Raw genomic sequence first — 15701 nt, 5'->3', positions numbered from 1 at the left:
AGGGGAGGACCCAATATTAAGGATGCGTTCAGACATGCATTAAGTTTCCCTCTGATTATAATGACAGCACTTCTGTCTGTTTTCTAATGTGTCTTTCACACTGCAGTGGCTGGTGCATTATGGAACTATGAGTTTTAGACTGATATACCAGCATGTTGTAATAAATTTCATTCGCATCATTGAGCATGGTGTGACACAACAATGAATGTTGTTAGACAATATCACTACAGTGGACGCTCAGGTTGTGAACGTGATCTGTGTAGGAGGCATGTTCGCAACCTGCAGTGTTTGCAACCTGCAGCACCACATCTGCACATGCACGGGTCACAATTTGGCGCTTCTGCACATGTGCAAAGCGCCGAAACCCAGAAGTAACCCATTTCGGTACTTCCAGGTTCGGCACAGTGCACAACTATGTTCCTCCTGTGAACAGGAGTTCTACATCAATGGGGGTGGTGGTAATTATGGTTGTATCCAATGCCAATTCCACTCAGACTAGATCCCATTCAAACCAATAGGCCTAAGTTTGTCCTGACCATTAATTGAAATGGGTCTTCTCTGAGCGAAAATAATATTGTACACAATCCAATGTAACCAGAATTGCACTGCTCAGATATACATGAGACATATCAGAGAGCTTGGAGGGGAACACGAACATTTCCAGCAATGCACAAAACCTTTGTGGGTAGGACTTCAGGCTGTTGATGTGAATTTTAAGAGCAAAGAGGCCAAACTCAAAAAATGCTCTTCTTGGGCTGGAGGCTGCCATATTTGTTTTCCCAGAATGCCAAGCATCCCCCATCATTCCAATGGGATCTTTGGGGACAAGAAACTGGAAGTGCCAGCCTAGGAAGGGCAAAGAGGAGTGGCAGTGTGTTTTGAACCTCTGCCTTCAAAATTCACCCCACCCCTGAAAATAGCCAGGGGTGGGGGGTGGGGGTACTGCCCTTCTCACAACCATGCTTTCTTCATAAAAAGCCTGGCATTGCACAGCCAAATTATTTGCCAGGAAATGCCCTTTGAGACCATTTTCGATGGGTGTCTAAGACATGATGAGTTTGGGCAGCAGAAACATCCCCTCTATTTAGTGCAGTCATGTTCATAGAGATGCCACAGTAGGGGATACATATTTGATGTGCTCCAAATATGCTGCTGTGCTTAGTGCATGTATCAGCCATGTTCATACCAACACTAACCTTGCTTTCTAGCTATGCCACCAGCATATTCTTGTATGAAAGATTTATCTTAAAGAAACCATTCCCTTGCTTCTAATGTGGTGTGGTGTGGGAAGATCTTATCAGGAACAGAAATGGCCTCATCAATCTTTGACGCTGTTTTCTTAAGGTAGCATGAATGATTCAACAACCATGTAAAAAATGGAACAAGTCTTCATTCTTAATTCATTCACCCTCCATTCATTATTGATTCCCCCCACCCTGCAGGAAGTTATCCTGGGACCTGAGTCGAATTCCTACAGCTTGTCAGAGCTGAGTCCATCCACCCAGTACACAGTGAAATTACAGGCCCTAAACCGGAATTTGAAGAGCAAGATCATCCAAGCAATATTCACCACAAGTATGATACATGCAGGGACTGGGAGGTGGCAAGTGACAATTCCTACTCCTACCCCCCAAAGCAAACTGGCCCATATTTCAATACATCTGCTGTGCACCTGAGTCCGGATTATCACATTCAGTTCTGATTGCATCTTTTAAAAATGCCATAGAGCTGGGAAAGGCAGCTCAAAGGGGGAGGGTGGTTTCTCAGTCCTCCCCCAATCTTTGTGCTCCAATTTTACCAGGAGCTAAGCCATGGTCTGAACCTGGGCCCACGTTTTGCCTTAAGCAACAAGCTATAGTCATGAGTTGTTCTTGGCATACCACTCATAGTTTGTATGGAGGGAGACAAATCATGATGCATGGTTCATACATAATGCTGAGCCAAACCATGGCTTAGCTTCAGGTAACACAGCAGGAGAAGGACCAGGGAAGATGTGGAGCAGCCACAATTTCTGCTGTGTGGACCCTTGTACTTCCACATTCAAATGTAGGAATGATTTGCCTCAGCGTCAGGCGTGCCAACTTGAATAGAATATGGGAGGGGGGCAGGTAAGCCCCATCCTGCATAATCGATCACATGATGCAACATCTGAATGGCAATGGCCATCAACTTGGGGGTGGGGGCAGCCCCCTCAAATATTTTATTGCAGGGGCTGAAGCCTCCATGGCCCCTAGAAATTGGCTCCTATGCTTATCGTAAATGTTGTCATGGTGGTCAGAATTTGACATCTTTGTTGGGCCTGACAAAATCACACCTTTATTTCAAGGGAGGTCAAGAAAGAAATGGGACACTGCACCCCTAACCTCCATGTGCCACCAGACAGCCCCTAGCAGCCTGATTTTCTACTTACATCTTCTCCAGAGGATCAAACTGCCTATGCCAGTTTCCTCTTAGTTAGTGTCATGCCACATTTACACCATACAGTTAAAGTACTATGTTTCCTTAGCTGTGGTTCCTGTATTGCTGGGGATCAGACTAGATAGCTCTTTAAACAGCCATGTTCCCCCCCCCCCAATGAATTCTGGGAGCTGTAGTTTGTTAAAGGTTCTGAGTGTTGCTGGGACACCCTCTATTCTCATACAGAGCCACAACCCCCAGTTCCCAGTGAATATGAATTGATTGTTTAAGTGCGCTGGGAATTGTAGCCCTGGGAAGGGATTGAGGATTTCCTAACAACTCCCAGCACCCTTAAAAACTACAGTTGCCAAAATTCTTTGGAGGAAACCATGACTGTTTAAAGTGGTATCATAGCACTTTAAATGTATAGTGTGAATGGGGCCTGGGTGTTGCTCTTGTTGAACTCTGCAGGGAGGAATATGGCGACAAATCTAGAATTAGTTGGCTCTGCCTCCACTTCTTTTGGTCTACCTGCCTTCTTCCATGTCAGGCTCAATAGGCACCACTCACCACTGCTTTCTCGGTAACAAGTGCTGGTACTCAAGCAGTGATTCTTTGCTTGTTCCCCTTTGCTGCAGCTGGACTCTTGTATCCTTACCCCAGAGACTGCTCCCAAGCTCTATTGAATGGAGAAACAGCCTCTGGCCTCTACACTATTTACCTAAATGGCAACAAGTCTCAGCCTACAGAGGTGTTCTGCGACATGAGTTCTGATGGAGGTGGATGGATTGTGAGTATTTGTACTACTCTACTTACTTAATTACTTATCTACCTTTCCACACAATAGGTAGCAACCAGCCATTATTGTAGCTACAACCAATCTACTCCCATCTTCTGGCATTCACAAAGGGCATGGGAGAGAAGCAGAGTCTTCTCCCCTTTCTGCATTGAATGGGGAAAGGCAAGAAACAGTCCAAGTCTCTACCCACTGCCTGAAAGCTGCTTCTTACTTGCTCAAAAGCTTCAGTGGAGACAATGCATCCAGATTAGGATCCTGTGTAGCACTGGGTCTCCTGCATGCTGCAGACTCTTGCTCCTGGTGATACGGCAAATGGATTTGTGGATGCTTAGCTTGGTGGGAGAGCACGTGGCGTTGATGTTCAGTCCTTAGCATCTCCAGGTAGAATTGTTGATCGACCCTGGAGAGCCTACTGCCTGTCAGTGTAGATGATACTGAACTTGATGGACAAATTTTCAAACTCAATTAATATGTAATTGGCTGGGGGTGAGAGGGGAGGGGGAGATGTTTGCACAGAGGATGCATTTTTGTATCCTTCTCCCCCCTCTCTTCACTGCTGGACCAAGTGGACCTTCTTTGACCTGTGGCTCTCCAAGACCCCTTGACCCCAGAGGGACCTGGCATGATTTGACAGTCCCAGGTGTGAGAAGAAGAGGAAAGAGGAGGAGGAGTAAATGAGGGGCTGGCAGGCACCCAGGAATGGAGAAGGGAGGTCCTCTCCTTGAGTCTCTAGATGTTGGAGAGGAGGAAGCAGATCTGCCAACTCCCTCCCATGATCCTCCTATGGAACACAGAACCTTATCAGGGAGCGGGGAAGATTTTGACCAATCAGAGGGAGGCCCTGAACAGGAGTACACAGGTGACATGGTTTCAATCCTGGAAGCAGGGGAGGAGACAGTGTTTTTGGTGAGAAGCAGATGCCACTCTTTCAGGTGAGATCAGATGCACCCACCCATGTGGAGTGTGTGTATGTTAATGTGGCAGAAACATAAGGCAAGAGAGTATTGTCCATGAGCTCTACCCACCTCATACTTAAAAGCTTGGTGGGAGTTACATGAAAACTGCCTTGCAATATTCAAAACTTCTGTTTAGTTATTAACCTCTTCCCTTGCTTTCCCACCCACCTTGGAATCTTGATTTCTGGACCTTGTGCTTTCTGCTGAACATGTACTGCTGATAGCATAAACACACATCTCTTCTTTACCCTCAAGTAAGAGTCACTGTACTCTCAGCAGCCAGAAGCTTCATAGCCAGGCACTGGAGAGACCTGTCAGGAGTAAACATGGACCAATGGTATCAAATTGCATGGGCAATGACCTTACTAGAAAAGCTAACCAATAAACTGAAACTGACATGGGGACAAATAGAAGAGGACGCCTTCACCCCAGTATGGCTCCCCTTAATCACATACACAGCCAAACAAGACAACAACAAGAATCCGCCGACAGCATACAAATCAATCTGCCTTACCTGACCCAACAAGCCCTCCCCTCCCTCACAAATGCAAACAAACCCAACTGCAGACAACCACACCCTGCTCCCCAATACCTCTCACTACCAAGGAACTATAATGAGAAAATAGAAAGAGAACCTACCCAGTTGAGGCTGACATAAAACCCCACAAGTACACTATACAAAAGAATTTAAGTCTTACCACCCTACCCCGCCTCTACCCCTTCTTCTTCCCCAACCTTATACCGTACCCAACACTAATGTCTCACAACAAACATAACTGATCTGTAAGAAAGACTGTACAACCTGAAAAAAGAGACAAGGCATGTACTTTTGTAAACCAAAAAAATATTTAATAAAAAAGAAAGAAACATTATGGAATGGGAAAAAAGTAAGAGTCACTGTCATTGTGGCAGGATCCTAGGGGTGATCCAGGACTGCCTCAACTCAAGAAGACTGCATCAGCCCAATCTACTTCAGGGTCTGGGATTTGGAAAGGTCTAGTATAAAGTGGCTTCCTGTGTTTGCTGGTCTGGTGCATAAACTGTCTATGTGGCCAATCAAAGGCTTTGCGTTCAAGAGGCTCCAGGTTCAGTTCATGGTGTCTCTGAGCAACGGCTGGTGAGCAGCATTGGGAAAGATTCTTGCATGAGGGTCTGGAGATCACCAGCCACACACCACAGGCAGCACTTGGTATATAAATACACATGCTGTCTGCCACTGTCCTATTATAGCAATGTTTATAACAATAACAATGTTTATTTTTGGGTTCTAGGTGTTTCTAAGAAGGCAGAATGGAGAGCAGGAATTCTACCAGAACTGGAGGACTTATGAGGCTGGATTTGGAAATCCCAATGGTGAATTCTGGCTAGGTACGTGACCAACAAGTGTCCCCTTACATTGCACAAAGGACTGCGCCCTTGGTTTGGTGCCCTGTGCAGGAGGACCACCTACACCAGCCTATATTTGGCACTGCCACCACCTTCAAAGGGAGTCTGTTCCACCATCAAACAACTCTTACCACCAGAAAGTTCTTCCTGATGTTTGGCCAGATTCTCCTTTCTTGTAACTTGAAGCCACTGGTTTGGGTCCTACCCTCCAGAGCAGGAGAAAACAAGCTTGCTCCATCTTCCATGTGACAGCCCTTTGGATATTTGAAGATGGCTTTCATATCTCCTCTCAGACTCCTCTTTTCCAGGCTAAACATACCCAATTTGCTCAGCCATTCCTCATAAGGCTTGGTTTCCAGTCCCTTTATTATCATGTTTGCCCTCCTCCGCACACCTTCCAGCTTGTTAAATTGTGGTGCCCAGAACTAGACACAGTATTCCAGGTGTGGTCTGACAAAGACAGACTAGAGCAATACTATGACTTCCCTTGATCTGGATACTATAGTTCTGTTGATGCAGCCTGGAATAGCATTAGCTTCTTTTGCTGCTGCCTTATACTGTTGACTGATGTTAAGCTTGTGGTCTGCTGACACCTCTAGATCAGTGTTTCCCAACCTTTTTTGGGCAAAGGCACACTTGTTTCATGAAAAAAATCTCGAGGCACACCACCATGCCAGATGGGGAAAGGTCACTTTTTACTTATGTAAAAAAAAATAAAAAAATAGTAACAGCATAGAAGGTAATGGTTAGGCTAGCATCCCTCTTCCAAATATGCTAGGTTTTTATTTGCAGGGACTGTTCTACATGGGAAAGCATTCAGCACTGTCATTCTCCCATCTGCCATCTGAATTGGTACTAGTCTGGGTCAACTTACTCTGCTGCATGTGTAGATGAAAATGGCACCAAGTGTGGGGGAGGGGGCAGAACAGGTTTCAGATACAGGATATTAAGCATACACGTACTTCAGATTGAACTGGTTGCTTGCTTTGCAAGTTTTCATTTCCCAAATGACTGCCTTGGCAAGCGCAATACCTACCAGGCTCAACGCCGGTCTCGCGCTGCCGCTTCCCGCGCTCTCAAGGACCCAGGAGGAGGAAGGCGTGAAGGGAATCCCGAAGGCGTGAAAACCTCGCGCATGCGCAGGCCTTCCGCCTGCGACAGCCCAGTAGGCCGGCCGAAGCGAGCGGCGATGGGATGTGGGAGGGAGGGAGCTCGCCGCCCCGCGTGTGCCTATGTGGGGCACGTTACAGCCCCGTGACGTCAGCGCCACGCAGGCAGCCAGGCAGGCAGACGACGAGAGCCCCGCGCTGGGCGGCCTCTCCTCGCCGCCGCCGCCCCGCCTCTCGCCGCCCGACTCGCCCGCCTCCCTCCCACGGCACACCAGGCAACGTCTCGCGGCACACTAGTGTGCCGCGGAACACCGGTTGGGAAACACTGCTCTAGATCCTTTTCACATGTACTACTGACAACTGAGGTGTCCCCCATCTTATATTTCTGCAGCAGATTATTCCTGCCTAAGTATAGAACCATACATTTGTTCCACTGTTATTGATTGTTCCCTGTAGGTCTGGACAAGCTCCACAAAATCACTTCCCAGGGCCAGTATGAGCTGCGGGTGGATTTGCGTGACCATGGAGAAACTGCCTATGCCCTCTATGACAAGTTTTTTGTCGGTGATGCCAGGTCTCGCTACCGGCTGAAAGTGGAAGGATATAGTGGCACGGCAGGTGGGTTTATGTGCTAGCCTCAGAATAACTTGTAAGCCTCTGCAATTGTTTGTTTGTACGGTGATTTACAACATTCCTGCATTGCAAAAGTTTGGACTAGGTGACCAATTGGGTCCCTTCCAGCTCTATGATTCTATGATTCTGCAGAACATAATGAACAGTATATGTCAATCCCTAACACAATATGCATGCCGTACAAAATCCATGCAATACAAAACACACACACACACACACACACACACACACACACACATATATATATATATGTATTATTATGTGCTGATTATTACGGTGTACTGATTATTATTATGAGTTTCATTTATGTAACTCATAATAATAAACAATGCCTAATGGTACATAATATGTAATGAGCATAGTTAATATATGCTAAACAGGAATGATACACAGTATCATCCAAGCAATAAACATGTACACTCTGTAAAATACAAAGTCTAATAACCTTATCACAGACGCAGCTGTAAAGTATAATACATATCTAGTAACACCTTCCTGGAAAAAAAACAGAGGGAAATCAAAAGCTCAAACTACTTCTGTTGTGTTCTATGTCCTTCCCCAATGCTCTGGTAAAGTCATTATTAGATTGCAAACTGGAGCTGTCAGTCACAGAAGGACCCACACCTCTGCCCCTGCCTCCTCATTTCCATTTTATGAAGAAGTTGGAGGAAGTTACAATAATGTATCATAGTTGTTTTAAAAAGAAAAGATTCTGGGGCAATCTGAATATCTCTAAGAAAGGAATCCTTACCTGGGGCATGTCTCATTTGATTTCTTCTCTTGTTGAGTCTTGATTAGCATAATTAACAACAACAACAGGTGATAGCCAACTAAGTTTTATTCGGAGTAGGGGAAATGAAAAATGGAAACAATGCAGCAGTCATTCATTATTTAGTCACCTTTTATAGGTATCCTAGAATTCTAGGTGACTCCAAGGGTCATCTAGTCCACCTATGCAATATAGAAATAACAACTAAAGAATCCTTGACACGTGGTCATACAATCAGTCTTTAAAAACACCCAAGGAATGAGAGTCCATCACTTTTCAAGGTGGTCCATTCCACTGTCAAACAGCTATTACCATCAGGCTGGATCAAAGAAGCGTTTCAGTTAAATGCTTTGTAAACTCATACAGGGAAATCCGGTTGGGAAAGATGGGACTCCACAGCGCCATCTGGTGTCACAGTGTTATATCCACAGCTGTCAATGTTTCCCTTTTTTTAAGGGAAGTCCCCTTATTCCAAATAGGATTCCTCGCAAGAAAAGGGAAAAGTTGACAGCTATGGTTATATCACTTATACAGCACATATAAAATGCTTTTTCTTTATCGATCGAGTTGAGTCCTCAGAAAGTTCTTAACATTTAGCAGGAATCTCCTTTCTTATTTCTTGAATCCATTGGTTTGGGTCCTCCCATCCAGAGCAGCAGAAGCGAAGCTTGTTCCATCCTCCACATGAAAGCCTTTCAGATGTTTGAAGATGGCTATCATCTCCTCAGTCTTCTGTTCTCCAAGCTAAACATAGCTAGCCTCCTCCACTATTCCTCATAAGGCTTGGTTTCTAAACACTTGACCTTCCTGGTTGCCCTCTGCACATGTTTCAGCTTGTCAAAATCCTTTTCAAACAGAGTTATCCCCTCTGTCAACAATGTATGCTAATAACTTGTTGTGACCCTCGGCCTTAATTTTGTGTAAGCTATGCATGGGGACGCGGGTGGCGCTGTGGGTAAAACCTCAGCGCCTAGGACTTGCCGATCGCATGGTCGGCGGTTCGAATCCCCGCGGCAGGGTGCGCTCCCGTCTTTCGGTCCCAGCGCCTGCCAACCTAGCAGTTCGAAAGCACCCCCGGGTGCAAGTAGATAAATAGGGACCGCTTACCAGCGGGAAGGTAAACGGCGTTCTGTGTGCTGCGCTGGCTCGCCAGATGCAGCTTGTCACGCTGGCCACGTGACCCGGAAGTGTCTGCGGACAGCGCTGGCTCCCGGCCTCTAGAGTGAGATGAGCGCACAACCCTAGAGTCTGGCAAGACTGGCCCGAACGGGCAGGGGTACCTTAACCTTTACCTTATGCATGGGGGGGGGGGGGACAAACCCAAACCCAAGCCCAAGTTCTGGCATTTATGGTTCTTACAATGCATTTAAGAGCTGATGCCAGTGGTGGTTCAGCACTTATTTTATTTTTGTCCATCAATTTAACACAGGGCTAAAATGGGTTGCATTGGGATACCTTTGTTTCCTGCAAGGGATTATGGGCCTTTTTGTGTAGCATTGCTTCTGTGTGTCATTTCCATTTTAAATCTACCTGGTGCTGAGCAACTTGCTGTCTTGGAATGTAAACAAACAGCCTGAGCCCAGCAATGTCTCTCTTGAAGCTCTAAGTACCTGTCCTGAATATGGCTTACACAAGAAGGAACATGATGGGTCAAGATGCCAAGAATGTGCTTAGCGGTTCCCCATCATAACAAGCTGTACATTGTGTGACAAAGCATGGAAAATGTTCTGGAAGACCACATCTGCTTTGTTGCAAAGATGGCAGGCCAAATCCCACAGGCTCCTTCCAGTCCTTTCTTTTGCCCCCTTCCCAACCCCTTATATTGGAACCAGTATTGGAATGAGCTGGATGATCTCCCAACAAAAACAAAACACATTCAATAGAAAGGGAGTAAAGAATCTAGAAGAGTTGTGACCAGCTAATTCAACTCAGAGCAGGCCCTGTTGGAATTAGTAGATGCAAGTTAGTAATGTGTGCTATTCTCCATGGGTCTGTTTGTTCTGAGAATCCCCAGAGATAGGTAACTTTATAATGCAAACCATATGCACCCTTCCAAGGTTTGTTTTGAAGCATGCTAGGGGCGGGGTGGAAAATGCCAGTGGCCACCAGAATAGAAATTTTGTAAACCCGCCACCCCCGCAAAGCAGATGGATGTATCTGTCCATTTCTGATTCTCTCAGTCCCCCCCCTCAAAATATAAAGTTTAGTTCTTCACAATTCCACCATTAGTTTGCTACTTCTTCACTTATTTAAACCTTATCATAGAAATTCATGAGTATTTCTCTGCAGATTTCTTCCAATATGGGGAACGGCTCACTCTGATCACTACTTCAGACAGTTCTCTTTGTTTCTGCCCGCATGACATCAGTCTTTCTTTTGTGTTCCACAAACCAGGCTGGCACTATCATTAGGCAGTGGGGCAGCTACTTCAGGCAGTAAATGCCAGGGAACAGCAGCATTCTGCCCTTTTCCTCCTAAACCTATCTGCTCTGTGCCACCTAAGCTAGCCCACTGACCTTGGGTATAGTGGAGGAGGTTGTCGCATTGTCAAAAGTCCCACCCACCTTATGCATCTAAAGAACTTAAGTGGGAATAAGAGCAACTCTTCTGGAACACAGCAAAGGCCCATCTAGTACAACTTTCTGGTTCCAACAGTGGACAACCAAAGGTCGCTTGGAGGTGCTCCTGGGTGGAGTCAAGTCCATTGGAGCAAGTAGAACCCACTGAACCAGCAGCAGAGCGTATGCTACCACTGCCTGGGGCATATGTGAAGTGCTCAGCGGGACGCGGGGGCAGAGCGCAGAGGGAGCCCACTGCTGCTGCATCAGCCCTACCCTTTAGGGAAGCTTTTAATGTTTGATGTATCACAGTATTTTAATATTCTTTTGGAAGCCGCCCAGAGTGGCTGGGGAAACCCAGCCAGATGGGCGGGGTATAAATAATAAATTATTATTATTATTATTACCCTCGGTGCTGCTTCAAATCCGTCCAGTCAGACTGGTTTGAAGGGTGCACTCACACAGCCCTGGCAGCCCTACACAGCGTTGCAAGGCTGAGATGGAACTGTCTGATCCCAGCCTTGCAAAGTGGTGCAGGGAGCACACTCATGTGCCAGAGCCCAGTGGAGGAGAGGGGCGACAATGCTGCCATGTCCTCTCCACCACTTCCGCCCCTGGGTCACACCCTCACCCTCCCTCTGTGGTGGGTGGGTGGTGGTGGTGGTAACTGCGTCCTCCCCCTCCCTGTCAGCCAGCCTAGGTGTGGGGCATGCATGGGCATCCCTTTCCTGTGCATAAAGAGAAGGAGGTGCTGCCACCACCATACCCTGAAGGCCTGGCCCGGGTGCACCTTCAGTGAGGGAGTCTGGTTGTGCACCTTCAAAAAAAAAGCACCAAGAGCCATGCCCCCCCACCCTCCCACACTACACCACTGCACTGAACTCCTCCTCAGTCAGCTCCAACCTACCTGCCTTCTTTCTTAAAACCAGTCAGGGCTGCTCAAGAGAGCCAGCATGGTGTAGTGGTTAAGAGCAGTAGACTCGTAATTTGGTGAACCAGGTTCGCGTCCTCTCTCCTCCACATGCAGTGACCCTGGGCTAGTCAGACTTCTCTGAAGTCTCTCAGCCCCACTCACCTCACAGAGAGGAAGGGAAAGGAGAATGTTAGCCGCTTTGAGACTCCTTCAGGTAGTGATAAAGCGGGATATCAAATCCAAACTCCTCTTCTTCAACCAGTTTCCTCTCCCAAGCCACCTACCTGCCTTCCTACCTGTTCAGAGGTTGGCCCTGCCTGTGGTCTTCCTCCTCCTTTGTCTCAGTGTTGCCTTTGTTAGAACTCAGCAGTGAAGAGGGTGGGTTAAAAACTAGGAATAGTTGTCTCCACCTGTTATTGACTCTAGTGCCATCTACTGTTGGGCTCCCAGACTTCCACCCTACAGGTGCCAATAGGAGCCAGCAGCCACTTGTATTTGGAATGAGAAAGAGGAGACATACTATTTTGCCCTTCACCTCGGGTCACAAAAATGTATAGTACAGTTCCTGCTAGCAACAACCTAAAAATCAGCTATGTTTTTTCTCCATCACACAGGCGATTCCATGACCTACCACAATGCACGCCCCTTTTCCACCCACGACAAGGACCACGATTCAGCAATTACTAACTGCGCTTTATCATACAAAGGAGCTTTCTGGTACAAGAACTGCCACCGTGTTAACCTGATGGGTAGATATGGGGACAACAACCACAGCCAGGTAAGTTGTTGTACATTGCACTTGTCATGCAGGGTACAAGTGGGCAAGTTGCCACCTTGCAGAGCTTAGAAGTGGAGATGGGAGGTTATCCTACCAGTGCTAGCCCTATTCAGAGTAGACATTGAAATTAATGGATAGCACTAACTTTTTGTTGGCATCTGTCTCCATCAAGAGACAATGCAGTGCGCCTCTGGGGGTGAAGTCAAAACTGCTGGATAATTGTAGTGCCTGCTGTGGCTGAAGAGACTCATAAATGATGCATTCCTTCCTGTTTTTGCTGTGTTAGCAGTGCCCTCTCTGGGGCACTAGCCTGGGCAATGTGTGTGGAGGTCCTGGGCTGTCCTGATTACAATGTGCCCCCTTCTCGGCCTCTCTGATGTGGTCCAAAAGGAAAGCATAGCACTACATTTGGCACCAGCTTGGCTGCAGGAGTTCCCAGAAGGAGGCATACAAGATGCCACCTGGCTGCCTTAGGGACTCCACGCTGCATTTGTGTAGTGTTTACTCCTTAGCCCTTTCTTCTCCTGAAGATGTCCCACAAGGCATCAGGTGCAGATTTTCCCTTGATGTTTACTTACTAAACTTAGATCCATTAATTTCAATGGGTGTATACTGAGCAAAACAAGGCGAATCATTACATCATGGCTAAAGAAACCCTGAACATCCCACTGAGCTAACTTCAGGGTGTAGCTACATCAGCCCCACCAGATGGCTATATTTTCAGCTTTGCTTAAATGCTTCCAGCAGTGCAAAGCCCATTTCCTCCTGTTTCTGTTGGAATTCTCTGGCATCCCTGCCTACATACCTACTCCCTGATTAGACAAGCAGGCAGGCGGCACTGCCACAGTTCCAGGCACTTAAAGGAGGCCCAGAGAAAGAAGATGTGGTGTGGGGAAAGTCCCGAAGCCACATAGGAAGCCCTGGAAGCCCACATTTTGTCCCTTGAGTCTGAGGTTTCCCACCATTGCTATTGAGGACTGCTTGGGAATAAATATCAACCGATAGAATTGATGGCTATGATGGTATTTCTGTTTTTTTTAATTTTTTTATTCAATTTTATAACAAGACATATTATCCAAAAACATATCATCCTTGTTTCCCCCCCTCCCACACAAAAAACAACCATCCCTGACCCCACCCTCCACCTTCCCTCAGTTCCAGTCTTTGGTTTCTCTAAGAATGCTGTTTTCTGCATGTTACAAAGTTGTATAGATCCTCAAACTATTTAGCTAATTATTATCAATAAAAGGTTTGTGAATGTTTATTCAAAACCTGCCAAGGAGTCCAGTTCGCTTTGTTGTGTCTTCAGATACTTTGTAAAGGGTTCCCATTCATCCTTAAAGTCACAGTTATCCTTGTCCCGTAGCTTATATGTCAGTTAATGGCTATGATGGCATTTCAACCAGGGATGCCATGGCTTGTAGTTGATACTCTTAACTGCACACAATAGCTAGTAAACAGTTGCATTCGCCTGTTCATTAATATCAACCTTCCGTTCTTGCCTCTGTTTTTGCAGGGTGTCAACTGGTTCCACTGGAAAGGTCATGAGCACTCCATCCAGTTTGCAGAGATGAAACTGAGACCCTACAGCTTTAGGAATCTTGAAGGGAGACGAAAGAGAGCATGAATCCTCCACGGGGTTGGCTGACAGAAAGAAAAAGAATGGTTGCTTGTTTGTTTGTTTGTTTTTCCAGAAATTTGGGGGAAGGGAGATTAGAAATGGAGATGGGAACTTTACCAAAGCATCAGTGTTGCTTGACGTAACCTTGGCTCCCTTGACCATTTTTTATTGGGGGTGGGAAAGGCTTCTTCAAAACGTAGCGTGCTCAACTGAGCATCCTTTTTCCCCTATCTGTAGCTGGCTTTCTTTGCACCAAAGATGACAATCGCCAGGGAGGGAAGCGGGGAGGGGAGGGGATGTCAGGGAAGAGGACACAATCTGGCATATTCACACACAGAATCACACACACAAAATATATACATTATTATTGTGATCATTATTAGCCATCCTTGAGCTTTATTAGCTGATGATCTGGAAGCTTTTCCTATATATACAGACTGGATCCAGACTTCTCCATGACTAACTGAAGTTCCATTGGTTTCAGTGGGTTTACTCCAAGCACGACTAAAGGTGCAATCCTATCTCCACTCACCTGGGAGTAGTGGTGGCTGGTGCACATTTGGACTGGTAGGGTGGATGGCAGAGTGCGCAACAGTAGGTGGCACCAGAGCCAATGACATTCTAGTTTTGTCCCCATCCTCCTCCCTGCTGAGTTCGAAAAGGGCAACAGTGAGACAAAGGAGGAGGACCTAACTTCTTAGTAGGCATGGTGGAGATTGCACTGCAAGTCTGGATCCACCTCTCTCTATATATATTTTTAAAAAACACAGATATAGAAAAGGGCAAGGAAGAAAGCAGCCCTATTTAAACATTTCATCCTAAGATTAATATTATTAATATAATGAAAAGAAATGAAAAGAAAAGAAAAGGATGATAATAATAATAAGCTAAGTTTTTTGTCATCAAGGTTTTTTTAAAAAACAATCCATGCTTTCCAAAACACAGCAGGACAGTGTCTGATTGTACATTTTTAAAAAAATTAAATAAAAGCACAATTTTACTTTTACAGAAATCTCTGAGTCTTTTTTTTTTAATGTGTCATATTGGTTGGTGTACATTCAAGGGGTATGGGTGTATACAGGCCTCTCCGCATTGTGTGTGTGTGTGTGTGTGTGTACCATAGCAATGACAGAAAAATTGCAGGCAGTCTCCATTTAAATTCCTTGCATTGCCAGTGAAAGCAAAGATGTGCGGGACCACAGATTTCCCACCCCTGAATTAAAGGATCCCTGGAAAAGGGTTTAGGAAGAACTTGTTTGTGAGACCATGGAGCAATGTTGACAGTCAATAGTATAGATGGTGATGGAGGAAGTACTAGTCTCCTGCACCAAATTATTCTAAAGGTGAGGCAAAGTCTCAAAATGGTACAGAGCCATCATTTATCAGCAGTGAATTGAAGGGGAAGGACCATAGCTTAGTGGCTGAGATCCCAGGTTCAACCCTGGCATCTCCAGATAAGGGCTGGGAAAGATCTCTGGAGAGTCTCTGCCAGCAAGTGTAGACAGTCCTAAGCTAGGTGGGTCATTATGTGATGAAGCCACTTGTTCCTATGTATTCAGGGAAGGGTCAAAACACCTTGGCAGAGCACACACATAGTATGCAGTTGTTCCGACATTCAGTCCCCAGTATCCCCTGTTTGAAATACTGGAGAGTCTCTGCAAGTTAGTGTTGAATATTGAGCTAAATGGATCAAGGGCCTGAAATAGCAAAAGGCAGTTATTTTGTCATGGGACAATGATGTGCTGATGACAGCTTTCCCCTGGGTTGATGACCCCAAACAAT

The 15701-nt window shown here is 46.1% G+C and overlaps 1 protein-coding gene across 9 annotated transcripts in view; it reads left to right on the top strand.

Moving 5' to 3' along the window:
• Nucleotides 1-14925, top strand: part of TNC (tenascin C) — an 82505-nt gene extending 67580 nt beyond the window's left edge. For all 9 annotated transcript variants that reach the window (XM_083485673.1, XM_083485671.1, XM_083485669.1 and 6 more), the window contains 6 exons: nt 1443-1575; nt 3036-3187; nt 5424-5520; nt 7104-7265; nt 12135-12298; nt 13815-14925. In XM_083485673.1, the coding sequence (XP_083341799.1) occupies nt 1443-1575; nt 3036-3187; nt 5424-5520; nt 7104-7265; nt 12135-12298; nt 13815-13925 (819 nt within the window). In that variant the 3' untranslated portion in view covers nt 13926-14925. The remainder of the gene's footprint in view (nt 1-1442; nt 1576-3035; nt 3188-5423; nt 5521-7103; nt 7266-12134; nt 12299-13814) is intronic.
• The last annotated feature ends 776 nt before the right edge of the window (nt 14926-15701 follow it).

This window comes from Podarcis liolepis (assembly GCF_965112155.1).
Source record: "Podarcis liolepis genome assembly, chromosome: Z".
Taxonomy (NCBI): Eukaryota; Metazoa; Chordata; class Lepidosauria; order Squamata; family Lacertidae; genus Podarcis; species Podarcis liolepis.
This window is presented reverse-complemented; position numbering and strand designations above follow the sequence as displayed.